At 43.1% G+C, this 27,020-nt stretch overlaps 2 protein-coding genes across 2 annotated transcripts in view; both read right to left on the bottom strand.

Annotated features, from left to right (window-relative positions):
* Window positions 1-7,047, bottom strand: part of GRIK4 (glutamate ionotropic receptor kainate type subunit 4) — a 252,360-nt gene extending 245,313 nt beyond the window's left edge. The window contains exons 1-2 of the mRNA XM_029572271.1: window positions 6,912-7,047; window positions 1,419-1,525 (exon numbers count right to left, since the gene is read on the bottom strand). The gene's annotated coding sequence lies outside the window, so the exon portion shown is untranslated. The remainder of the gene's footprint in view (window positions 1-1,418; window positions 1,526-6,911) is intronic.
* A 7,058-nt stretch (window positions 7,048-14,105) lies between these two features.
* The window catches only part of ARHGEF12 (Rho guanine nucleotide exchange factor 12), a 163,791-nt gene continuing 150,876 nt past the window's right edge, over window positions 14,106-27,020 (bottom strand). The window contains 3 exon segments of the mRNA XM_029572270.1: window positions 14,106-14,745; window positions 21,598-21,667; window positions 24,523-24,818. Of these exon segments, the coding sequence (XP_029428130.1) occupies window positions 14,735-14,745; window positions 21,598-21,667; window positions 24,523-24,818 (377 nt within the window). The 3' untranslated portion in view covers window positions 14,106-14,734.

Raw genomic sequence — 27,020 nt, 5'->3', positions numbered from 1 at the left:
TGTCACACGTGTCATTGGCTTGCTGATGCCTCCTAACTCCAAGTTAGTTGTTCTACGGTGGTGCGATATGAATTTGTAAAGCTTTTTCTTTACTTACTTTCAATTTGTATTTGTCGATGATTTGATAAAGCTTGGCACTTTTGTGCTTTGTACAATATTATTTGGCTATATGTTTGGCGTGATATAGTCTAGTTGCGGCTGTGCTAATCAACCTCAAATTACTACCTCTGCTCCTTCCTGCGTTCGCTTACCTTTCAGAAACATTAAAGCTTTTAAAATTTTAGCAGTTGTGTACAGTGCTCGACTGAGAAGACTGACGACAGATTCCATTACAGAGCAGGCATGCATAAGCAGCAGTGAACCCTGCTCTGAAGGGGCGTTTAAGGATTACAGAGGGATTCAGCCTCCATGCCCTGCAATTTTTGGTCTCCCTGCTGAGGCTGTCAGCAATAGGGCTGGTTTGTATCAAATTTATTTTGCATAAGTAGGGACCTTCATTTTCAGTTTTTATTTTATTTTGTCCAGGAATTTTTCAGTGTTTCTTACAAGAACAAAAACGGAAGAAATTAGTGGGGGAAAAAATGACCAGTCATTTCCTCAGGTAAATATGGTTGTTCTTGTTATAATCACTGAAAAATAAACTAAAAACTGAAAACAAAGGTTCCTATCCATAGGCTGCAAACCAATTTTCAGACAAGTAATAGTTTTCCTGAATTTTCTCCACTGAATTGAGCTAGATTTGACCTGGTACCCTTGAGGTGAAAGGCTCTGTAATCTTGTGTCTCATAACAGGGTTTTGGGCAAAGACTACTACTATTACTTACTATTTCTAAAATGAATAGCTGCGTGACTAGGGAAAGCAGACTTCAAATCCCACGTCCTCTTGACATTGGGCAAATGACTTTATCTTCTGTTGACTCAGGTACCCACCAGATTACAGCTCTTTTGGAAGGGAACTTATTGTTCCTGAATTCTTATAATGCTGTAAATTATCTTGAGCATCATTTAGAAAGGTGGGCCAAAAGTGATAATGAATTATTCTTACACAGCACTGCACAGATGCATCTACGAGACAGTTGCTTCTCTGTGGCGTTTACAGTCTAATCAAGACCCACCAACAAGCCAAATACAAAATTTTAGGAACTTTATTTATTACAGCAAACATGGTTATAAACTACAAGGTTATACTGTGACAATCCCCAGGGTTTAAGATAAAGGCCTTCCTTTCTGTGCCCGGATTTCTCTTGTTAGAGTCAGATGAAAGCTGAGTGCATGTCCAGTAACCTGATCTGAAAAACTGACTCGGGCCTTAATGCTTACCAGTTTCAAGATTGTGCCAATGCAACCATTTTTCTAAATGCAGTCTAAAAAGCAATCAGAGGGTAAAACTTCACCCCACACAGAGACGAGGTACTCACCAAACAGGTTGCTCTAGAGACATCTGCACACCAGCATTCTGATCCTGCCTTCTATCTGTAAATGCATCCAATCTGCTAGCGGCTCCTGTTCATCGCCACAGTGACACCTTTTGAATAAAGATAGAGGCAACTATTCCACTGCCCAGCAACAGATCCTCATCACAGCTGGTCAAAATGTGAAATGCCGTTGGCAAACTTATGGCATCTTTGACAGGATCAAATGCTATTCAGGGTGCCCTCTAAAGCTTTCATTAATATACAGTTGAGGCAGATCAGAGTCCCTTGACTTAAGAAAAGATATACTGCTGAGTAAATGCCTTAAACTGGTGCTCCTTAGTTACTGAATGATTCCATCTGCTGCTCGGCAGTAGGAGCAGCGATATTTGCACCATCTTTCCTCCTTCAGTTGACCACACCCAAGTTATAGTCGTTTCCATGATTAGACCAACTGCACAGAATCTGTTTCTGTAATATTTGTTTTGATTGTATTTTCTGTAAGTAGTAACATTATTCATGAACCTTCTGTAAAATACAGGCAGTGCTTGGTGGGGGGAAGCGGATTTGCTTTACAATCATAGAAGGATAGTATTGGTACCTGGATTCAACCTCCCATTAAATGACATGTTGTGCAAACTGCTCTTCAATTTGCCTGCACTTCACAGTGGGAAAAGTACACAGAGGTGCTTAGACTGCAAGGGGGAACTTACACCCATATTGCCCATCTATAGAGGTCTGCAGGAGTCTCTTATCACAAGGGGTGGCCCGGTACCACAATATCCGAATGCCACAAGTCAATCTTGGGACTGGGAAGAAACATCTCTTTTATAGATGACATCTTACCTAGTGGAGTTGGAGAGAAGACCTTTATTTGATGTCCCCTTCTCCATATCTGCTGCTTCCTCTGCGAGTCATCTCCCTCCATAATTTCTTCTTTACTCAGAATTTGGTCTCCTGCTCTTCCCTCCCAGGATTCTCTGTTCTCTGCAGTGGGCTTGGGGTGAGTTTGATTTTTTGGGTTTATAGGAGGCTGCTCTGTGTCTTTGCTCTAGCATCCCCCTTCCTGGGAGTTACTGTGCTGGGGAGATTTCCAGGCATCATTGGCATTGGCCAACACTCTTTTTTTTTTTGTCCCTGCTCCTTTGGGTATCTAATTCATTTGGAACCTGCCCCAACTAGGTCTCTGGCACCATGAGCCTTCATTTGCAACTTCCTGGGATTTTTCTCGCCATTTTTATTGCTCAGTGTCTCTCTGTAACCCAACCATCAGTAGTAGTCCTCACTAGGGAGCCAAAGTGCAGATCCTTTCAGAACCTATTATGCAACATATGTGCCCCAAAGCCACCTCTAGGGATCACTGTCTGTTATATGGTGGCAGGGATTCTCTCTCCCAGCCCCACTGCCTTCATTTCATTGCTCACAAAGGACTGCTTTCAGCCAGGTACCTTCCACTTATTTTAACAAACCTTTTCTCCCCATTTGTAAGGTCTGAGGCCAGAAGACATTCCCTCTAGTTCCCTTTCTGTATCAAAATACATTTTCCCCAATGCACTCCAAGAACTTGTTCAATGGTGTATATTGTGTTTTGTTTTCTAAGCGATTATTTGAATTATTGAAGTCTCCCATAACCTCCATTCATGTTTTCTGGGTGGTTTTGCAACTCAGTCATAAAATGTCTCATCCACCAGTTCTAAAGCATCATTCTTATTGTTTTTCACTTTCATCTTTACTCAAAGGCCTTTCAACAGGTTTGCTTCCACTTATTACTAGATCGCAGAGAAGTGTGGAAATGTATAAATCCTTGGTCTACCAGGCAACATTTCCTCAGCGTTTATCTGCCAGTGACAATCCATGAGCAATCCTTCCACTCTTGTGAATTATCCCACTCACTCTGTTGTGTCAGTTAAGTCAGAATTTTCATAATTTTGATTGTGAACTGGGTTTCAGATTATTCATGGTTTGCTACTCACAAAACTGCTGAACTGTCTTGGACAGTAACAGCCTCTTGGCTCTATTGTTGTGTTATTCCAATAAAAAGATATCACCTGTTTGCTAATGTTTTTTTCTAAGATATTCACTGGACTCTCACGGTGACCACATTACGTCCTTATAAATTTTAAAACATTTCTTTCATATTTTCTATCCTTAAGTTATGCTTCCATCTCTCACTTTTCTCAGCTGAACTCAGAGTGATTCTAAGGACTCTAGGTGCAGAGCATTAGTTTTCTGGGTATGGATGCACTGCGAATTGAAAATCCACTCACCTGCTCATCTGGACTGAGTGGATTTTCTAGGCCAGTGGGCAGGTCTGCTTGGGGCAGTGGCGTTTTTGTTCCAGTTGGGGATCCTGGCAGCAGGAGGTAGTAGTTTTGGTCACAATTGGATCCTGCAGAGTATGTGTGTATGTGTGTGTGTGTGTGTGTGTGTGTAAGGGGGGCAGCAGAGAGGAGGAGGAAGAGGTTAGATGGTGTCTCGGGGTCCCATCTAGGCCTGGAAGAGAGAGTAAGACAGCTAAATGGAGAAGGGGACAAGAGGAGATTGAGAGGGCTGCAAGGGTGACTGGAGGAGAAGAGAGACTGCACCCAGAGTAGGAGGTGTTTTCAGCCTCCATTAAGGCCTGGGCGGAGAGTTTGCTGAGGATGGTGTGGAGGGGACAGGAAGAAAGGAGAGTGAGAGGGCTGCAGGGGCGGGTGGACTGAAGGAGGACAACGTGAACTGTACCTAGCGGGTTGGGTAGGAGGAGGGAAGGAGTTATGGCATGGAGGAGAGTGGTGTAGATGGGGGTTAGGGTACACTCACCCTGTACTCTGCCAGCCCTCCTTCCCTCAACACAAATTATTATGGGTGGTGGGGGGAAGGGAGGAGTACTTGGCTAGTAAATCCTGGAGGAATTTTAGAATCCTGATGATTACATAATTTCCATAATATAGCCAGACCCAATGTGACAAAAGGCTTTGACTCTGATCTTCTTTATCTCTACAGCTGAAAATGAATATGCATTGCATTGCTGTCACCAAGACTAAACGTCTTCCAGCGTAGATCTTTTTGATTACTATTATTAATTTTGAAAGTTTTAAACAACTAGTTTGTTCTGTATAATTTCTTTATTGCCTTGTTTATATTTCCATTCCAGCGCACAGTGCTGAGCACAACAGTTTTAGAAAATATCATAAAACAAACAGCTGCATTCTGCAAAGGAAGCAGACGATGACTTCCCAAACTCAAACATCGAGCAAGGGTGAGAGTTCTGCTTTTGATTTATTTGTTTATTTGCATTTATTTGTCCCCTAGCCTTAAAAACCAGAGCTAGGCTTAACAAATGCCCCTTTACTATTGTGCTATTATTACAGCAGAAAAGAGAAAAATATTCCCATGCACGAACTTAGCAGCCTAAATAATGGTTTAGCACTTTTTTTAAATTTGTTAGACTGGATCTCAAGAAACTGAAAATAAAAGCCAACAAAAGCTGGTAGAAGGGAGTCGCTCTGATGTTATATTGCTGCTGCTGTTATTGTCTTAGCACAAGTGCACACTTTCAAAATTGAGGCAAAAGACTGCAGGTAATAGAGAAAGTGAAAAAATGCCCCCTGCCTTTCACCCCCTCCCCCAAAGTTTCCCTTGGAAGGGATTTTGGTGAAACGCAGAACAGTAAGTACTGTTTGCACTGCACATATCCACTGCACTTTTCTGGCATCTCACCAGATCATCCACTAAATCCACTTCAGCTCTGCTCAGCTTTGCTGATCTTTTTTTTTTTTGCTGAGTTCGGTAAAGTTAGGAATCATGTTTTCTGTTAAACCTTTTATAAAATAACTGTAAAAATGAAACAGACTGCTTTGCTGAGAGCAGCAGTGCAGGTGAGATTCAGAGGTTTAGCCCAATTGCTGGGTGTGAGGTTATCTGGCACAAGGGTGAAGGAACCCAGAGGGAGATTCACTGGTAGAAGGTGGACCTGAAGATGGGTCGGGCAGGGTAGAAAGCCGTTTTTTTTCCCCCCTTATAGAAAAGAATCACGTATATGAGAAGTTACTGCAGGCACAAGTATTGAGAGGCAGTTGCTAGTAAGTGCTCAGGGGGATCAGGAACAATTCTTGCATTTTGGGTAAAGGACTCAATATGAAGGCTGAGCTGTTTCCAGGAGGCGAGCTACTATTGGGATAGGGATGTCAAGAGGTGCAGGTCTTCTTGGGAGCAGAGGTGTGGGAGTGTCATAGCTGCCGTCACTGCTGGAAGCAGAGGTAGGAGGTGTTCAGACTCTCCTGAGAACAGGAATGGAGATTTCAGAGGCACAGTCACTTTGGCAGCTGTCTGAAGCATGAAGTGTCCCTTGGTGCAGTCATGGGGGGCTAGGGATGTCAGATGCAGACAAGGAAGAGCAGGAGTGGAGAAGGATTTGTCAGTGGTGTGAGCATATAGTTCAGAAGGGAGTCACAGCTGGAAAGGAGACAATTGGAATAGGACAGTGAGACACTCGGGAATAGCTCTGAGGAGCAGGGACTGGGAATCCTTCTGAAAAATCAGATGCAAAGGGGAAGAGAGAATGAAAGTGTAAAACTAGAATTAAAGGGAGAGTGCAAGGAACTAGGGATGTATTTATTTTATTTAATTCAATGAGCCATACATGGAGGCAGGAAACTCGTAATAGATGCAAGGTTCATGGCCAGATTCAGACTTCTAAGGGAAACATTACAACTGATAATGAAATTAACACTGCCAGGCCCAAATGGTCAGTCCATGTTATGTACTGAGTACAGTATTGCAGACCCTACTTGATTTCAGACTTAAGATGAACCAAGAAATGGAAAGAGGGAGAGAAGAGATAGGAGGAAGGGATGAATGAGGGAGATGGGGGGAGGAAGGGATGGATGGATTAATGGAAGGAAAAGAGAGATGCAGGGAGTTGAGAATGCATGGATGAAGGGGAGATGAAGGGGAGATGCAGGGATGGATGGAGAGGAGAGATGAGAGATGGAATGCAGAGGAGGGATGGATACATAAGAGATGTAGGGAGCTTTGGAAGGAAAGATGCAGTGGAGGATTCAGGGAGCTGGGGATGGATAGATACAGAAGAGACATGCAGGGAGCCAGGAAAGAAGGAATGCAGACTTACAGAGGAGAAATGGAGAGGAAAAGAGAGATGCAGGGAGTTGGGGCTTGATGAATGCAGAGGAGAAATGCAAGGAGCCATGGAAGAATGGGTGAAAAAGAGAAATGCAGAGAGCTGGGATGGTTGGAAGATGGGGGTGGGGGAGCATGTGAGGATCCAGAAAGAGGAGAAATGCAGGGAATCATGGATGAACAGGAGCGATGCAGGAATGAATGGATGAATGCAAAGAGATAGGCAGGGTCCTGGAGGGATTGAATGCAGAAAAAAAGGGAGATGTGGGGAGCTTAGAATTCGGAGATGGACGGGTGCAAGGGAGAACGATGGAGAGCCGGGGACAGATGTAGATTGTGCAAGTCCCGGGCTTGTTGCAGCATAAACCAGTTTCCTACCTGAGATGGTGGCCAGGGCTGTAATTATCCGTTAGGCTAAAAAGGTCAGGTGCCAGCAGCAGGAGCCCAGCAAAATCCGGCCAGTGTTAGCACCGAGCGTGCGGCTGTTTTCCAACCCGTCAGGGACCGGAGGCGAAGAGACTGAGCCCAGCGGCCGGGCTGCAGTGGGACACGTGAGGCGCGGCTGCCCTCTGCTGGAGACTAATGGAACAAGCCCGATCCTGAGGAGCCGGAGTGCTGCAGGGGGACAGCGCGGGGATGCCATTTAAAACCCACGAGAGAGGGGTCCCTCACTCACCTTTAACTGCAGACGCAGTTTTGTTTGTTGTTGTTTTTTTTTTTTAATCTGTGCTCTGCAAGATCCCCGAGGAAACGCGCACTGGCGGCAGCTTTGGAGTGGATGTCATTCCGTTTGCAGAATACAAACGTGCTGGCCTGGTCGCTATCGTGCCAGTGGTGATCCGGGAGGCAGTGTTTTTGAACAGGTTGATCGTTGTATTCGTGTAATCTGGAGCTGCAACTATGTTGAATTTCCTTCAGGTACTATTTGTTATCCAAGGTATTTTAGAGCTATGCAGGAGCTGTTTCAATAATGTGGTTGGAGACTCAGATATATGACATGAATGCTCAGCTGCTGAAACTACTGAAGCCTCCATAGTAGAGTATATTGTAAAGCTAAATCAAAATGTCCCAGCAAAATGGAAAGCAATAAAGAAATTGCCATGTGAAAATCAACGTTTGCAATTTTGTAGAGTAGTGATTTTTCTCTTCTCGATAGTTGCCCCATCTCTTTTTCATAAACAAGTTTCCTTGGAATACAAACTAGATTTTATTTTTGCATGTGTGCATATTTTAAGTACCTAGAAGATTCTCTGTATGATAAAGTTTTTTCCCATTGAGAGGAGCCGATTGCCCAAATCAAAGATGTCTGTTAAGTGTCTTAGGCTATATGCAAAGCTGCAGACGAGTCCGAGTTCCAGGGAAAAGGAGCTTAGTAGTAATAGAAAGTGGGAAGTGCAGTAGGAGGAGTGAGAAAGGATAGGAGAATGTGTGTGATAGAAACCAGAGGAGATGATCTAAGCTGCTTTGCTTCAGTGCTCCCCTGCTTGGCTGCATCTGCACATGCTTTTATTTATTTATTTAAAAAACTTTTATTCCACTCATCCACAAATCTTAGGGGTTAACAACAAATATACATAATAAAAACACAAAATAAAGCAATACAAGTCAAAAAGTGAAACAATAAACAAAATCCCAAAAAATAAACAGGCAATAAAACCTAAAAATAGCAAATACTGTGCAGCATCTGCCCAGTGAGTGGCACATATAGTTATATATTCTTTGCTCCAGGGATACTTTAAGGAGAGAGTGACCCACTGTCTTTCTGCAGTTTAACTCCGAACAAGGTTGATTTAACTGTAGATTTTGCCAACTGACTCCAGGTTGAACAAATAAGCCAATCCAGTCTTGGTTGTGCTCCTTCCTATGCATGGATTTGTAGTTCTTATTGTCACTTTGATTATCCCAGGACAAGCAGGATGCTAGTCCTCACATATGGGTGACGTCACTCACGGAGCCCTAGTGCGGGAAAACTTCTGGCAAAGTTTCTAGAAGCTTTTAACTGGCAGCCTGGGGCTACTGAGCATGCCCGGCGTGCCATGATATTCCCTGCCACAGGGGTCTCACTTCAGTCTTCTTTTTTCCGCGCTGCCCTCGATATCGCGGTCACAGGAGCCCTGTCAGGTTTTCCTCACAACTTGACAGAAAAGTCAACAATTTGTTTAAATATTTTGCCCTATTTCGGGTCTCATACTGTTTGGCACCGGATGGTGACAAACAAATTAGCTTTCGCTAATAAATTCAGCGGTTTTCCATCGACGGACATCGAGTCAACATGTCATCAGGCTTCAAAAAAGTGCCCAGCCTGCAACCGAACAATGTCCATAACGGACCCGCATATTGAATGCGTTCGGTGCCTTGGAGGACAGCACAACATCGCTGCCTGTCCAGAATGCCAGGAGATGACTGCAAAGGGCAGAAAACTCCGCCAAGAAAAAATGGCACAGATTTTTCAAATGCAATCGGGGCCTTCACCGACAACTTCTACAAAATCATCACTGGTAGGCCTTACTAAAAAGATTCTCATCAAGAAAAGGCTTCCGGAGGGTTCGGGCGATGCCTCTTCTCCAACACCCTCCACTTCATCGACAAGGTCGGTATCGGAACCAAGATCGAAGCACAAGCACCGACGGCATCGATCTATCCTGCTGCTTCCGCCGCCGGACGAACCGATCGCTAAGAAGCAAAAGACTTCCTCAACTTCGGTGACTACGGTTCCATCGGTTCCAGTATCGATACCGTCGACATCACAGCAAGTATCAACTTCGATTCCTGACTTGACTGTGTTAATCAGACAAATAGTCACCGATGCCTTACAGCATCAAATTCCGGTATCATCACCGATGCCGACAACCAAGTCGACCTCCAAGGTCTCAACAAAGACAGCAGCGGTCTGCGAGGCCTCAACCAGCTCCTCAAACTGGGCCAGCCTCGGGCTTTTGAAACAAACTTCAGAGAACAAGGCCTATATTCCAAACCCCAAACCACCTTGCCAGTTGGAGGAAGAATATCCCATTTCTACAAGAAGTGGACAGCAATAACATCCAATCATTGGGTCCTTTCGATAATCCATCAAGGCTATCGCCTCGACTTCACATCGCTCCCTCAGGAGTTTCCACCACAAAATTCCCATCTCGATCACACTCACATCCTTCAATTACAAACAGAATTATCCGCTCTTCTGCAATCAAGAGCTGTGGAACCAGTACCACACAGTCAGAAGGGCAGAAGATTCTATTCCCGGTATTTCCTCATTCCAAAGAAAACCGGAGGCCTACGTCCCATTCTAGATCTCAGAAATCTCAATAAATTCTTAAAAAAAGAAAAGTTCAGGATAGTTTCTCTAGGCACCATGCTTCCACTTCTACAAAAGGGAGATTGGCTTTGTTCTCTGGATCTTCAAGATGCTTATACGCACATTCCTATATTCCCGCCTCATCGCAAGTATCTGCGATTCACAGTAGGACATCAGCATTTCCAATACCGAGTGTTGCCATTCGGCCTGGCTTCAGCTCCCAGGGTATTCACCAAATGCCTGGCAGTGATAGCAGCACACTTACACAAACAAGGTGTTCATGTCTTTCCTTATCTCGACGATTGGCTCATCAAAAGTCAATCTCAGCAAGGAGCAATAACTTCACTAAATCGCACAATAGCTAGCCTGTGTGTGTGTATGTGTGATTAAGAGCATATATAAGTGAGAGAGAAAACGTATGTGTAAATGTGCATGATTGAGAGCCAGTGTAAGAGAGAGAGAGAGAGAGAGAGAGAGTTTGTGTGTGACAGAGAGGAGAAAGTTGCAAGCAAACCATCCCTCCTCCTGCTAACTCTAAAACAATCTCAGGACACCTGGATATCAAACGTTCCAGGTATGCACAGCAAAGCATTTTTTTTTATTATTATTTTTCATTATTGGGTCTTTGTGCCTGCTAGTTGGAAATATTTTATTGGTCTCTAGAAATTTTTGGTATGAGTTTTTAATTATTGGATATTTCATTCATCAGCTGGTTTTACTGCTATTGATTTTATATTTCGTGATTTGTTTTATGACAACTGGTGATTTTTTCTTTTTCCTTTGTTACACTGCACACAGAATCTCTGGCTTGTTGCGGTTTCCAGTTCAGTTTTCATTGGCATTTTCTATTTATACTTTATGGTCACTTTATTCTTTGTTAGGTGAGGATCTGAACGTGTGACTGAGATGAGGTATTCTGCTGGCATGTAGTTTCTGTGTAGGACTCTATAGCAGCCTGGCTTGGTCCGTTTTCCTAATAGGAGGAGTACTGGAGTTGCACGGCCTGGTGTAATATTTTCAGTTTTGCCTTGTAAGTTTGAGTGCTGGAAATTTGGCACTGTTTTGGTATGGGATGTTTATGCAATTTCTGTTCAGACAGAGTACTTATCTTTCCCTTGTGTCACTCTTAACAAAAATAATACTGGGCCTTTATTTATTTATTTATTTTTTATTTCCGCCATGATTGTAATGAGCAATGTGTCACAGATGTGAGCGTGGTCTGTCAGGTGTGTCACAATGGGAAAAAGGTTGAGAACCACTGGTCTAGTCCTTTAGAAGAGAGAGAATATGAAAGTTTAGCGAAGGGTTGGCCCAGTAGCAAGTGCTGTGCAAAAAATTGGCAAAATCTTCTGCAATTGTGTGGCAAATTTGCATCATTTTGTACATATTTGCAGTTTAAAGTTTTTTTTTTTATGTGTATAGTTTTTTGCCGGCATTTGTTTCTCTAATTTATTTGATTCTTTTTTAGAGGCATAGGAATCTTAATTTTTGGGGCTGGGGAGGAAGGAGGGAAAGGGACCTGGAAATGAGAAGAGGAGATTGGAGAGAAGGGAAATGAAAAAGGAATGTTAAGGAGGAGGGAGAAGTAGCTCCCCCCACCCCTATCCCTCTAGTCACTGGCTTCTGACTGCAAAACAAGAGAAGGAAACCTCTGCAGCATCTCCAGTGCATCTGCTTCCACCTGGGCCAAAGCATCACAGTGATTCATAATATCCTGTCGGGTCCCAGCAGCAGTCAAAGGAGCCAGTGAGCAAGGGGATATGGGTGGGGGAGGGTATATTGAACGCTTTTGTTTTGACAAGCTGCCCTATCTCCAGCAGCAATTTGGCCAAGATTGGCCCAATTCCCTAGCAAGAACCTAATTTTGTGATTTTTATTGTGGCTGCAAAATCAGGGGGGGGGGGGGGCTGAGCTTAAATACATGAGATTATATCTGTGTTTACAGTGCATATACTATTGTTGAGTGCAGCTGAGGCGTCAATGTAGAAAAGGCAGAGTTATTGGGATTTATTAGTTTATCATGCAATTATTTTTCATTAATGTTTATTGTACTTCATTACTAATGTATGTTCTTTTTCTTTAATCTAAGCTATCTGTTTTCTAACAAAGTATAATTATGTGGTTTATCCTCTGCTATAATTTGTTTTAAATTAAGAACTGTCAAAAAACCTGTTTTTGACAGATTGTTGGAGTGTAGAGTTGGAAGATGTCCCGCTTTCAGATGAATTATTCATTGTTGGTTGAAAAATGATTAATTTTCTGCTCTCTCTACATTAAAACAAAATGGTGAAAAGCTAGTAAATCTTGATTGATCCTCTGGCTTCAGGAATACAAAACTCAGACTGCTTGGGGTGAAGTGTTAATCATACTGATAAGTTAGATGGGAGATTCAACTATTTTATTTAAACCTATTCACGAAAGGTCATTTGTGGAGTTTAACCCAAGAAATCCTCAAAGGATCTAGAATTGCAAGAATTTCATTAGAATTATGCTTTGGGTGACCAACGCTGGTGCTCAAGAGCCACAAACATGCCTAGTTTTCAGGGTATACATAACTATCATATACCATGGGGGAAGTACAAGTCATAAAATGTACATAAGATGGAAAACTAACCCATGGTAGCTCCTTGTTCTCAAAAACTTGGGTATACATGTGGCTATCCCGAAAACGTATTTGGCATTGGACAAACTCTCCTGCTTTCTTCCCTCTATACCTAGCTGACCATGCCTTTGCTAAGTTCAGAATGGAGGGAATGTGCTGCTATTTGTAAACAGTGGACACACTAAAAAGCTTTCTGTGCCCATGGAGATAGAGGAAAAGAAGCATACCCTTTCCCAAAGTTGGGACAACAGGCACATGAAATAAGATAGCAGTCAAGATTGTTTATAGAAGCTTATTTAATATTTAAACACTTTTGTATTTTCCCAGAGCCCAGAAAAAAAAAAATAAAAAAAAAGTATTTTAGATGACCAATAGTTTTGTTTCAAAAACATACAGCTTTATCAGCTAATGCATTAAAGAGCTATTTTACAAACTTACATCTTGATAATTATAACAGTAAAGTCTGTCACCCAAACATGATCAGTTAAAATACAGGTTATTAATAAAGATTTTATTTTAAAAGAAGGCTTCCAGAATTTTAAGTAATCTGTTAAAAGTACATGATTGTATGGTATTCAAAGCAAATAAAATATTCTAGTGGGAAGTGTTTCAAAGATTTAGTATTGATAAAACAGCATGAATACTGTAGTATTCCTTTAGTAGGTCGCCTGCTTGTCTGAATCTAGAAAACTATACAATGCTGGGAATGCAATTCAGTATTATTGGACAGTCTGATGTATTTGATCCCTGTCATCTACCTCCATTAGTACTGCTGGCATGAAGGCTGCTCCAATTGTCCTTCCTGGTGACCTCTTTGAAAGACACTACTGCTGTGTAACAAACTCCTGGTAATGTGCATATCATTTCTATACTACTGGCTTACAGTCTGTGTTTGTGCAAAGGTTGCAGTAAGATGGTGAACATTTTTCATCCTCCGGATACAGAGTATATGCAATAGGAAGTAGAAAAATAGAATCAGAGCTAAAAGTGGGAGAGTTATTGTGCATATTTACATTCTGAGGCATTGATCAGGATTAGAGATGGTGCAGTTTGAAAGAGAATGGTCCCACTAAACACAGATCTCCCACCTCAGAATAGAAACTTCAGGCCGCAGTATCCCACAGCTCAGCTATACACTGGATCTCTAAACACTAAAAGGGTTTATATTTGGCACTTAATTTGTCTTGTTTTCATACACATAGCTCAGAGGATTGTCTACTTGATGCAGATAACATTTATATTTCATAAACCATACATAAACATAAAATGCTGTAAGTTTAAAGTAGTTTATAAACTTCATCAAACAGAAGCCAGTGCTCTTATGTTTCAGATCTAGAGCAAACAGTCCTGGATAGGAGGCATACCACTTTTAACTTGGCTTAACCCCCTCTTGAAAATGCTGTTTAAAAGCACTTAACACAATCAGTGCAGGCACTGGAACATACTGGCCAAAAAGCAGCAGTGTGTGGCTCGGTAGGAATTCATACTTTAGCAGTGATGTGATGGTCCTCTTGCCACAGTCTTTTTGCATTTACTTGGCTTGCTCAGGAGAGTAGTATAAGATCAAGAGTCAGATTTCCAGATTAGATATCCACCATTTATGGTGGGATATACTAGTATATATGTACTTATTTTAACTTAAAAGTTCTAATCACACAACATTATGCTTTTCCTATTCAAAAGCAAAGACCACACAGAATACCACTTCCCCATCCATGTATGTACTAGAGAAGCATGGTATCCTTGCTGCCCAAGTACAGAAGCTATAGAACGTGTAAGGCCTTATAGGAAGTGTAGCTCCTTCAGTGTTGCCATGTGCTGATCTGTGTCCTGCTCCCTGAGCCACAGGCAGATTTGTCCCCAACCAGGGGAATCCACTGCGTGTTTAGGACTAAATCAATTCTCTACCAGAAAGAGAAAAAAAAATAAAATGTGTTTTTGATACATAAAGTCAAATAAATACATCAGATTTTTTTTTAAGTCTAAATACATTTTTATATCTAACACCCAAAGCACTGTACATTTGGTTTTATTGTGAAAAGAAAAAAAATTGGGAGAAGCTGGCTAGAGGAGACTGGAACATCTCTGACACTAGCAGAGATACCCTGCCCAACAGCACTATTTCCAACCTCGTTGTGCTGATGCTGTGCCTTACAGTACAACTGCCACCCAGTTAACCACTACAGCCAACAGTAGTGCATGGATGGTCAGAGAAGATCCTTCTCCTAAAGCTTCTGCAGGAGCATGTTGTGGCAGTGCAAGGCAGACATTTGTGTCCAAAGTTCAGCAAGCTCCAGCACTGCTGCTCTAACTTTTATCTGTAGAGTAAAATAGACAGAAAAGCAAGGTTAAAAAGGTAGAGAACTTGCAAAGAGAAGCTTCTAAGCAAAGAAACTGCAGCCCCTCCCACACAGCACAGATGCTGTCAGAGAAGGCCTATACACCAGAAAAACCATACCCTGTTATGCCACCAGCTGAGAGAAATTGGAATAGATGGAAATGTTAACAAATGGTTCTCCTTTTTCCTGAAAGATAGGACATTCCAAGTCAAACTGGGCAATCACATTTCTGACACCTTCCCCAATCGATACAGGTGTCCCCCCAAGGTTCAGCACTCTCAGCCATATTATTCAACACTATATACTGCCTATATGCACATTACTAGCAAATCTAGGAATCAACTTCTTCCTATATGCAGACGACATACAATTCTACATCCCGTTCAACAAAACATTTGAAAAAACTGCGTCGTCTCTGTCAACATTCGTGAAGGCTATACCACAAAAACTCTTTCAACTGAAACTAACTCTAAACCCCCCAAAAAACTGAAATAGTCTGGTTAAGAAGAGATACCTTGATAATCAAATCGCCAATCCTAGACCTAGGAATTATAAATATTACTCCCTCAGATCAAGTACGAGACCTAGGAATACAGATCGATGAGAACTTCACTATGAAAAAGCATATAAGCAAATTAACCAAAACAGGATACTGCAAGCTGAGAATATTACATCGGCTGAAACCTTTACTAACAATGCCGGACTTCCGCACTGTATTACAAACACTAATATTTTCAGACTACTGCAACTCCCTATTGCTAGGCCTACCCTCAGGACTACTAAAACCACTCTAATTACTTCAAAATGCCTCTGCTAGACTCTTACTAGGGACAAGGAAATTTGACCACATTTAACTTGCTGATAGCACTGCACTGGCTTCCTGTACAATCCAGAATTCATTATAAAGTATTAACTCTAATTTTCAATATCAATATTAATCCATGCTTATTAGGAGTGACACTTCAACATTACACACTACAGAGAGCCCTAAGATCACAAAACAAAGGACTTCTAATGGTGCCTTCTACTCGAAACACACACCTATCCCAAATAAGAGACTGAATGTTCTCCATAGCGCCACCCAAGTTGTTGAACTCTCTTCCAGAATCACTATGTCAGATAACAGAAAGAAAGAGTTTTAAGCGTGAACTGAAAACATGGCTCTTTAGAAACGCATACGACTTAACATAAAATGCCAATATGCTGATAACTTCAACGTCAATACAAGAGATAATGTTAGTGGAGTAAACTATAAACAATGAACGATGTAAAGCATATTGTTAGTAGAATTAGAATTTATATTTGAAGTTGTATTGACCTAGGAAATGTATGAACATGAACTACCTAGAAACTATATGAATATGAACTAGATTATAAACTGTTGTGTTGACCTAAAATATGAATGTTGACAGTACATGAATGTTGACCAAGAATATGAATGCTGAGTTTGTAAACTGTTGTGATCTTCTTTTGGAATGATGGTATATAAAATGACTAAATAAAAACATTTATGCTTGTCTGATAATTTCCTTTCCTTTATTTCTGCTACCCCAGTCCAGAATGATTGGCTTTAGTCTCATCTCTGTCATAGTATCTGAACCAGGGACACCCAGCTGTTTCAAGGTCTGGGAAATCAGGGCCGGCAGTTAATCTCTATGAAAGAACCGCAACATGGTTCGATATGATTCCAGCCCTGGAGGAATTTCCCCATCTTCCAGGGAATCAGGATCAACTTCATCATCAGTGCCATCCAGATTCCTGTTGGGAACACCCGCAGGGAGCAGAGGCGAGCTCCGGCCCTTAAGCATAGGACTGGAAGAGGGAGGAGCCACCGGCTGAGGGTCCTACCGGACAGCAATGGGGGAAAGCAGAGGACTATGCCTGAAGAAAGCTTGCAAGCCTTGAAAAAAATTCCACCCAAGAAAAAGCAAGCAGATCCAGACCAAGACCCGAAGGAATTGGAGCTGGTCCCACAGAACAGCCTTTGCCTGTGGAGGAGCCAGTCAAGGGAGAACCAAGATCTGGCATTCCCCCAGTCAAGGCTGTGACCAACCCATCATCAGAATGGGAGGAACCAGGCTTAGCAAAATTTGAGGAAGACAACTCTCCCTGAGCGTCTGAGCAGCACAGACATAGGTTAGAAGCCAGGTCAGGATGAGAAGTCCTAATATGACAGGCAACACAGATAGGAAAACGCTTAGGCTTCTTGCTTACCAGCGCCATTGCGGCAGTAAATGTGCATCTGAACTGCTCGTGCTCAAAAAAGGAATGCGCACAAAGAATAAGCGCCTAGAAGAGAATGCAGCAAGGCGCACGCACAACTTGTGTGCCAAGCTAAACGTGTGAACAGTGAAAAACTTGTGCACATAAAAAGCGCACCCAAAAAACGAGTGCACAACGCCAATGCACTGTGCACACCGACAGCCTGTAGAGGGCAGCAGAGCACGCGAAAAAACACCACCATGGCCTAGCATGCGGCGTGCAAGAAAAAAGCCTAAGTGCAGGGCCTAGCCCTCCAGGGGCCACTCAACCCACCAGGCTGCCCAGTTCCCTAACCCCAACTGGAATGGGAACGAATGTCGGCACAGCGCACCGAGCACGGAGAAAGTCCTGAAACCCCTCTAACTGTCTCTGATTCAAAAGTAAATTTTTTTTTTAAGCCTTACCTGAGCTCAGTGCTTACCGGCTGAGTACAAAGACAGTCTCCTGCTTTGGGGTGGGAGAGGGCATCTGCTGTCACTGCCATGCTCAGCCTCCTGCACCCACTGCCTTTCAGCTGAACTAGCAGCTAAGTCCATGCTGGGAAACCCAGCTACCAGACCAAGGCACACCTCTAAGGGACCACAGAAATCACCTCAGGAATTCTCAACTGGAGGAGGGACTGTTGGGTATCACCACAGGAGAGTGGGGCTCTCTTTCCCTTAATTTAAAATTTTAAAATTTCTCCTTCCAAAAGGAAGGATCCTGGTGCACCCATATTTGTATGACTGGCTGATTCGAGCCAAGACTCAGGAAGAGAGCTGCCTAGTGACACACAAGGTGATCTCCTTATTGCAGGAGCTCGGTTGGGTGGTGAACCTGACCAACCAGTTGTTGGAATATCTGGGGGTCTGGTTTGTCATGGGGCAGGACAGAATTTTCCTACCAGAAGTTTGGATCCAGAAATTGATGTCTCAAGTGCGTCAGTTGGTAAACACCGTAACGCCCGATGGTGTGGTGCTACCTACAGGTGCTCGGCTTGATGGTGGCTATCCTGGAAGTGCTTCCATGAACAAAGGCGCATATGCGTCCTCTTCAGTGCTCTCTGTTGTCTCGTTGGATCCCGCAGTCTCAGGACTATGCGATTCAGCTCCACTTGCTGATGGAAATCTGTTCCCACCTCCAGTGGTGGTTGCAGGAGGATCACTTGAGAAAGGGAGTTCTCTTGTCCTCTCCAACCTGGTTGGTACTCACAACAGATGTGAGTCTCCACAATTGGGGGGGGGCTCACCGCCTACAGTTAAAGGCCTAAGGGCGTTGGAATGCCGAAGAGTCCCGCTGGAACATCGATCGCCTGAAAGCTTGGGTGGTATGGCTGGCATGCTTGCAGTTCAGACACAGGCTGTTGGATCAAGTGATTCACGTGTTGTCTGATAACATGATGACGGTGGCCTATATCAATCGCCAGGGAGAGCCAGCAAGTGTCGCAAGAAATAGACCAGTTTATGGAATGGGCGGAAGGTCATTTGCAGAGGTCTTTTTCTGCAATGTGAGAGGCCAATGATAAAGTAAGTGCGGACTTTCTCAGCAGGGAGAGTATGGACCGAAGAGAGTGGCTGTTGTCAGCCAAGGCATTTCAGCTGATTGTGGATCACTGGGGCCTTCCGTTCCTAGACCTGTTGGCAACCTCTCACAATGCGAAGGTTCCTTGCTTCTACAGTCACAGGAGTGATCTGTGGTCCCTGGGAATAGACGCTCTCGTACAGGTCTGGCCAGAAGACAGGTTGCTTTATGCCTTTCCTCCGTGGCCCTTGCTGGGCAGGATAATTTGCAAGATCGAAGGCCACAGGGGCTCGTACTTCTGGTGGCACTGGACTGGTCCACGCATCTGTAGAGAATACTGGCTCAAACCGGTCTGTGCTCAATGGATGTAAAGTTATGTCATATTTAAAAAACAAAGAATGTTCTCTGCCTCCAGCAGGTGGATGTGGGACTAAACTCAATCATTCTGGTCTGGTGTAGCAGAAACATAAGGAATTATTTCTATTAGACATATACAGTGCTGTACAGATATACAAGACAGTCCTTGCGCCATACAATTTGGTCAAGACTCTATGGGAAGTAAATCTATTGTAAATAAAGTAGCATATGTCCCCATTTGGAAACAATGTAAACCCTGCTACTGAAGAAACACTGGGATCATGACACAAAATTAAAGTCGATGGTAAAATTAAGATCAAGTACCTCTGTGCCCCATCTTCCTTTCAAAGCAGCAGCAGCAGGAAAAGACAAAGTCTGTCTTTCAAGCTGACCCCCAGTCCCTTTCCCCAATAAGGTGACAGGCAAGCAGTTCTAACTCCAGTAGAACTGCTTGCCTGTAGATTAGGTGTTTCATCCATCATTGTACTATAATAAGAAACAAGCAGCACCAAAGGCTGGGACATGACTACCTTGAATGACTAGCCCCTGTAGATCATGAGGAACATGGGATTTAAGCCACTGATGCACCTCTTAGTCCCCAGTTATGAAGTGACCTTCTGGACAATGTTCAGTCTTCTCCCCCATTACACCCTGCTGTATTTGCATGTAGGCGCAGTTGGCCAAGGTGAACAGGAGTAGCCTCCACTTCACATCTGGAGTGGCCAGAATGCTATGCAGCTCTACCTTTCCCTGCTGGCAGCAGCTTTAGCTTGGGGCAAACCAGTAGGGTACAGGTAAGGCTGTGCTGCATGTGCAGGCGATAGACATTAGTCCCAAATCCATTCAAAGATACACTTAGGATCTTAGTTCGACAAGAGTCACTCCCATTAATCAATATTCTGGAAGAGAAGTTAGAGGGTTTCCAACAGGAACAGGGACTAGCACTAGAGGTGTTGCTTATGTGCTAGCTATGCTGTGTGTCTGACAAGCAAAAAGTAATATCATCCTCTGGTCCAGCAGTCTCATATAATGGAAGGAGATACTAGTAACTAGGGTGCGAGAATGGAAGTGCCATAGGCAGAAGAGTAGAGGGGATGCAGCGCAGGAAAGAGTGAGTACTCTATATAATATTGTCGTCATGAGCTACACCTTGTCAGCCACTATTTCCTCCTCATAGTGACCATAGAACAAGCTATCCTAACATAGGCCATAGCTATAGTGGTCAACAGCAGAGATTATTCCCCTATTCCCACCAGCACAAATTTCAGTAACACACTATCACACAGGCTGTAGACTGACCCAATGTGGTCAAGTTGACTCAGCATTTCTTTCCCTACCCACCAACCAGCATACCTAGTGAACAGATATTCTCAATGACAGGGGACATCGCAAGTTCACATCATTCATAGTTGGTGCCCAAGTAGGTGGAAGAGTTGGTCTTCATTAAAATAAACCTCCCTCCATCTTGTTGCCCTGAATTTCCATGAAGGTGGCAGTAGGATTGAATGCACAGCTACAGTGAACCAATGTTCACAATTTTTGCCTTCTGCACCTTGTTGTGTTGTTGCCAGTTGCCACTCTTTCCATTGCTATCTGGCCTTCTCCTCATGCCGTGTCTCACTCCTCATTTAGCGCCTTGCTGGTTTGTACCACTATTGCAGCCTGGCTTGCCTTTCTCAGTTATACTGGGGTGTTAGCTTCTACAGCAAAAATCTTTTTAACACAAACCAAAAAATATTTAAAAAAAAAACAAAAACCCCCCCACCATTTCCTGCCCCTCTCATGCACCTTGGAAACACCTACCACTGTTGGTACCGTTTTGTCCTTCGCACAGTGCTGTCTTAATACCACTGTTGTTGGTGCCCTTTGCCTCTGTTTTGGAGTTTTGATGCCACTCTTCACTTTATGCCTTGGGGTATTGATAATATTGTGCTTGCTGCCCAGGTGTGCATGCCATGCTTTGGAGTTTTGATGCCACTTTTCTTATTACCTCACTTCTCACTCTGTGCCTTGGTGTATGGATGCCACTGTGCTTGTTGTCTTACCCTTCATTCTATGCACCTCTGGGTGTTTATGCTGCCTTCACCTCCTATTTGTGCCTTGGGATGTTTCTGTCACTTTTGGTGCTGCTTTGTTTCTCTCATGGTACGTTGAGGTCTTCATGACTCTGTTGTTGGTGCACTTTGCCCCTCTTACTATGCCTTGGGGGTCTTCATAACACTATTGGTGCAGCTTTGCTCCTATTCAAAGTGCTTTTGGGTGCTGATGCTTCTGATTGGGCTATTTTGCCCTGTCACAGTGCCTTAGGTCATTCTTGCCACTCTTGTTACAACATTGCCCCACTCTTGGTGTCTTAGAGTGCTCTTCCCTCTGCTGCAGATAACTGCCTGCCAGTTTCATTAAACTTCATTAAACGTAAGATTAAAAAGCAACTTGAGCTCACTGACTAATAGAAAACAAATGCCAAAATGTATTTGGCTCTAAACTGAACAAAACCAAATCACCAACCGAAATGAACTGAATGAATGAACTGAACTTGTTTTCCACAGCATCCTGATCAACTTTATCTTCAATATTTTGGCTTTATGAGAAGGGTTCTGTAATATAATCTCAAAGCTTTGGCTTGAAAGATTAGTTAATTTTATTCGGGGTGCTTGGTCTTCATTACATTTCTGCAAACATTAGCATTTAGTGGCTTGGATTCCAACATACCTGAAGTTTCATCTAGAAGTGCAGATCCAGCCAGCCTCTGGCAAAGAGTATGGTAACTGTCCTCTATCCCCTACAACATAAAAGCCACAAAATATCAATCAGGAAAAACATTTTTATAATATCTGGACACATGACACTTGTAGGACATAAACCCAGTCTCCTGAAAACAGAAAATAAAATTGCAATGATTCAGCATGTGCTAAATATCACATAGTAGAGAATGGCAGATAAAGATTGAACTGGTCCATCCAGTCTGCCTAGTTAAGATTCTTCCACTTTGGAAAATTTATGTTGGGTTGCATATATTCCCAAATGCAACTCAACAACAACCCCACTCCCAATCTGTTCTTTTTACCTACCCTCCATATCTCTCCCAAGCATGTCCAAAATCTGTTAAAAGTGCTAGCCTCAACCACTTCCCCAGTAGCCCATTTCAGATCTTATCTTGCTAAACTGGTTCAAACCAAGGCCTCATTTCACCTAGCACCCTGTCTCCAAGAGGAACAAGCAGTGGATGCTTAGAGAAAGTATATGAAAATAGTTGATCTCCTGTCTTACTCTCCAGCTTCCTGCAGTCAAGGTTTAAGGATGCATTTAACATGGGGCAACCTCCCTGACTTATGTTAAATAGCATATAATTAGTCTAGCTTCCATAAATGTACTTAATCCTCTTGTAAAATCAGTCACATAGTAACTGTCGGCAGATAAGAGCATTTGGGCCATTACAACCTGTCCAGCTGCCTCTTACTGTACTATCTTCTGCCCTTGCTCCTACCACTTCCCCCTGTATCCATCCTAAACATAAATTCTGCTCCCATCTCTGCTGGTAGGCCATGCCAGACATTTCTCCATTTTTGTATCATTTGCTTCCAGAGTGTCCTATGGCATTTTGTTCCACATGCCAACTACTTTCTTTTGATTATTTTAAATCTGCTGCCCAACTTACTTATTGGGCACTCTAGAAGGAATAACAAAATACGTGCACAACACACACAGCAATAGGAAGGTGAATTAGAGAAACACTGAAGAACTGAGGTAAATAAAGAGACAATGTGATTAGCATGTCTTTAACCCAGATCAAAAAGAAGAGAGAGAGAATGAACCCTGAATGGCAGGGAAAACTTATTCTGCAAGAAGGGAGCTAGAAAGGAGAAAGCACACAAAGGACAGTGCTTTGTGAAGCTCACATTGAAGAGGGTGTGAAGATGAAAGCAGAGAGGGTAAGGTGGATGAGGAGGGAGGGTGGCTCCAGCCCATAAAGACATTTGAAGGCAAAAATAAGGACTTTAAGCGGGGGCAATTTTCAGATCCCCCATAGAGGCTGCATTTTCAAGTGGGATACACCCTGTGAAAATCTAGCCTAGAAGGCCTGTGGATACAAAAGTAGATGTGGACTTTGTGCAAGTCGGGTTCTTGGAGAAAAGTATGCATGGGATTTTGAAAATCACATCTTTGTCTGTACTTTCACTCACCCAACCTGTGAGAATGCCCCTTTTCCCCTTGGATACAAGTATAGGTGCTGTAAAACAGCACTTGTAGATTATTTGCACAGAAGCCAGGCATTTTTCAAAAGTCTATTTTAGGAAGTTAAACCTGCATTTACCCATATAAAATGCTTTGAAAGTTCTCCTCTGAATTGAAGACAGTATTGGACAATGAAGGAATGCAAGAAGGGGAGAATCGTGCAGAACAGTTTTGCAATCTTTGGGAGAGAGTGTAGAGCTGAAACAAGAAAACCACTGCTGTGGTAACCGAGGCATGACATAAAAACAGGATGTAGGATGACTTTCAACCAACTCTGCGCGGCCCCATATATGTGTACATATAATCACAGGGAGAACCACTACAGCATTTTATAACCTGCAGGTATCAGGTACGTGCAGATTATAAAATGAGTATGTCCATCCCTCAATATGCGTGTATATACAGGGGTGCGTGAATATCTGCAGTGCATTGAAAGAGCAAGTTTCAAGGTAGTAAACGCATTTACTTTTCCTACCTATTTTAGAAACCTGTGTATATTTTACATACAAAACAAAATATGACTTGTTCCTGTAAAACCCTGCTTTGTGCATATTGGTTTATTTTAAAACTTATGTGTGTAACTCCTGACTTTTCCCAGGAATGCCCCTAGACTGCCCCTTTTATACACCTGTAGATGTGTACACAAAAATGAAAGTCCAGGCATAACTGCAGGGAAAAGGACGGGGAGTTATTGCTTTTCAATCTCTTCCATGGACCCAGCCCGCACAAGCAACAGGTGCAGAGTATGGGGGTACTTTTGCACCCGCAGAAGTTGCAGATCTTATTTTCAAAGGGAAACCGTGGGAATTTAGCAAGTTGGCCCCGTCATGCTCTACATCTTTTTTGGTATTGTTTCCGCTCAGTGCTGAACAGTTGAACATAAAAAGCCCTAGTAAGTTCCATTAAAGAGAATGCAGTTTCTCCATTGCAAAAGATATGGCAGCGATTAAGTTGTTGAAACTTTTGGGTGCTCGGCAGCGGTAGTCTTTGGCTTGGAACATTAAACTCTTGGACACTCAGCCTTATGACCTGTTCTGAAACTGTGTTCATGACCACTTTGCTCACTAATTTGAAGAACCTTATACCCAATATTTTCAAAAAAAAAAGAGACATGCAAGTCCCCATTAGAATATCAATTTCCATATTTATCAGGGAAATGCTTTCTACCTTTCCTCATTTATCCCTCCTGCAATGTCTCTTTCAATACTCTTCTAACACAATACAATCCAAAGTTCCTGACACTTTCCAAGCCAAAGAATTAATGCAGCATCAATATAGTACAAGTGAGTGCCTTGTTCTGGGGACCCTAGTTCCAAGTTTAACATTGACATAGGTTTCATTCCTGCTCTTTTATGCTTGGGAATGGCAGCAAGTGATGGATTTTGGGAAAGATCCTCGTACCTTTAAATGTTCCAGGTCAGTCTCTATTGTTTGAATGTGCTGAAGCATCTGGCCATAGGCCAATGAAGTGAAGGACCAAGGATCCTCTGCCTCCATCTGGCTGCACTGCTCCAGGAATTCTGCCGCATTTGGGGTGTTGCCTGTATCTTCTTGGCTATTTCCAGGAGAATCCGAGTTCTGAAGGAGACAGTCTGTTAAGGGGCTGCCTGCAGTGCATTGTGTCATGGAGGAAGAGAACTCATCATCAGTGGAACTTTCCTGCAGCATCTCATACCCATCAAGGATCAAACAGTTTCCTGTTTGCAGATAAAGGGAGTAGAAAACTGAATGTAATATTCAACCAATAATACCTTTCTTTTATCACTTTGCAACAAGTTATGTTACAAGTAAAGCTTACTTCCTGCATATTGAAGATTAGACAGTCTCCCTTTCCAGTCCCAAATCCAAACTCTCATAAAGGGAGGGGAACATCTCACCTATCAATATTTTCTAGGTTCTGACATACTCACAACTGCCATCTTGAAATTACATTTTGTTCAGCAGTTTCAGGGTGATCCATGCATTCTGAATACTGCCCTGGCATGCTGGGACCTACATAATATAGCAAATGATGGCTGAAAAAGGCCAACTGGCCTGTCCAGGTATTCTTATCTATACTGCAAAGATATATCCAGCATGTTTGCTAATAAGATCTCTCTTCTTATCCAATGCAGTTTTTGTCTTCTTCCTCATTTGGACTCTGTAGCCTTGGGCAGATGACCATTCAATATCCCCCACTTAGTTCATATTTAGCACTCCTACCTTCCCATTTCTAGCCAAGAAGCTTTGCCATAATCTAAACAGTTATCAATAGCAGTGCACATAGCTCAAACAATTTATTTATTTACTTACTATTTTTCTATACCGGCTTTCATGACGGGTATCACATCAAACTGGTTTACATTTAACAGGGTGTGCAATATACAGAGAACTCGAGCAACTATAACAAGTGCAAGGTCTGTCAGGCAGACTGGTCCCTGCCCAGTCTGCCTGACAGACAGATTGAGTTATTTGAGTGCCTGCATTTCCAATAGGATGCCTAGTTATAGAGGGAGATGATGAAAAGAGAAAATTAGGGGAAAAAAACCCCTAAATGGAGTGGTTGCCAAGGTCAAAAGATTGCATGAGGTGTGATCATCACTTAAAAATACCATCTTGGAAGCCCAGGTAAGTATTCCATGCATTTAAAAAGATTAAAAGGAAAACGAAACTATGACCAGCACGGTTTAATAGTGAGGTGAATGAGGTAAGTAAAGCCAAAAGGAAAATTAGTTCTTACCTACTAATTTTTGTTCCTGTAGTACCACGGATCAGTCCAGACCGTGGGTTGAGCCTCCTGTCCAGCAGATGGAGACAGACCAAAACTGAAAAGGGTATCCTATATCAGGGTAGAGCCTACCCTGCAGCCCTTCAGTATAAGCATTGTCAAAGCAGAAAAAGACACAAAGAACAGGATCAAGCAAGTAACTACAAAACTCAATTGAGCAACTCAACAACTTTTCAAGGAACTCTGTAGAAAGAAACGCTCTTGCAAATACTTGGTCACCAAAACCAATGCTTCCGGTGTTCTGAAGAGAAGAATACAATACGGGCACCCGAAAATCTGTAGGAAAGAAAAAAAGATTTGGAGCGGACGACATGAAAGAATAAACAGGGAAGGGCGTCTGGACTGATCCGTGATACTACAGGAATGAAAATTAACAGGTAAGAACTAATTTTCCTTTCCCTGTACGTACCCGGATCAGTCCAGACCGTGGGATGTACCAAAGCTTCCTAAACTGGGTGGGACTGAGACAGTCCCGCTCGAAGCACTTGCCGACCAAAAGAACCAAAGACTGGTGCTTGCACATCCAGGCGGTAGTGTCGAGCAGGGACGTCCATGTAGCAGCCCTGAAGATTTCTTCCGGAGAAACAGACTGATTCTCCGCCCAGGAAGTAGCTGGAGACCGCAGTGAATGAGCCTTTAGGCCCTCAGGAACTGCCCGACCTTGACAAAGATAGGCCGAGGAGATTGCCTCCTTCAACCATCGAGCAATGGTAGTCTTAGAGGCCGGTTTGCCCCGATTTGGACCAATCCAGAGGACAAAAAGATTATCAGAGACCCGAAAGTCGTTAGTAACCTGGAGGTACCGGAGTAAAACGCATTTAACATCAAGCCTGCAAAGATCGCCCCCAGCGGTACCCGCAATCTCCTCTTGAGAGAACGCTGGAAGCTCCACCGACTGGTTGACATGGAAGGCAGAAACGACCTTCGGCAAGAAAGGCACTGTTTTGATAGAGACTCCGGAATCGGAAAACCACAGAAAAGGTTCCCGAAAAGACAACACTTGGATCTCTGAAACTCGAACGGAACAGATAGAAACGAGAAAAACCGCCTTGAGCGTGAGATCCTTTACCGTAGTCCGACGGAGGGGCTCGAACGGAGCCGCAGAGAGAGCCCGAAGAACGAGATTAAGACT

The sequence above is a fragment of the Rhinatrema bivittatum genome, chromosome 12 (genome assembly GCF_901001135.1).
Source record: "Rhinatrema bivittatum chromosome 12, aRhiBiv1.1, whole genome shotgun sequence".
Lineage (NCBI taxonomy): Eukaryota > Metazoa > Chordata > Amphibia > Gymnophiona > Rhinatrematidae > Rhinatrema > Rhinatrema bivittatum.
This window is presented reverse-complemented; position numbering and strand designations above follow the sequence as displayed.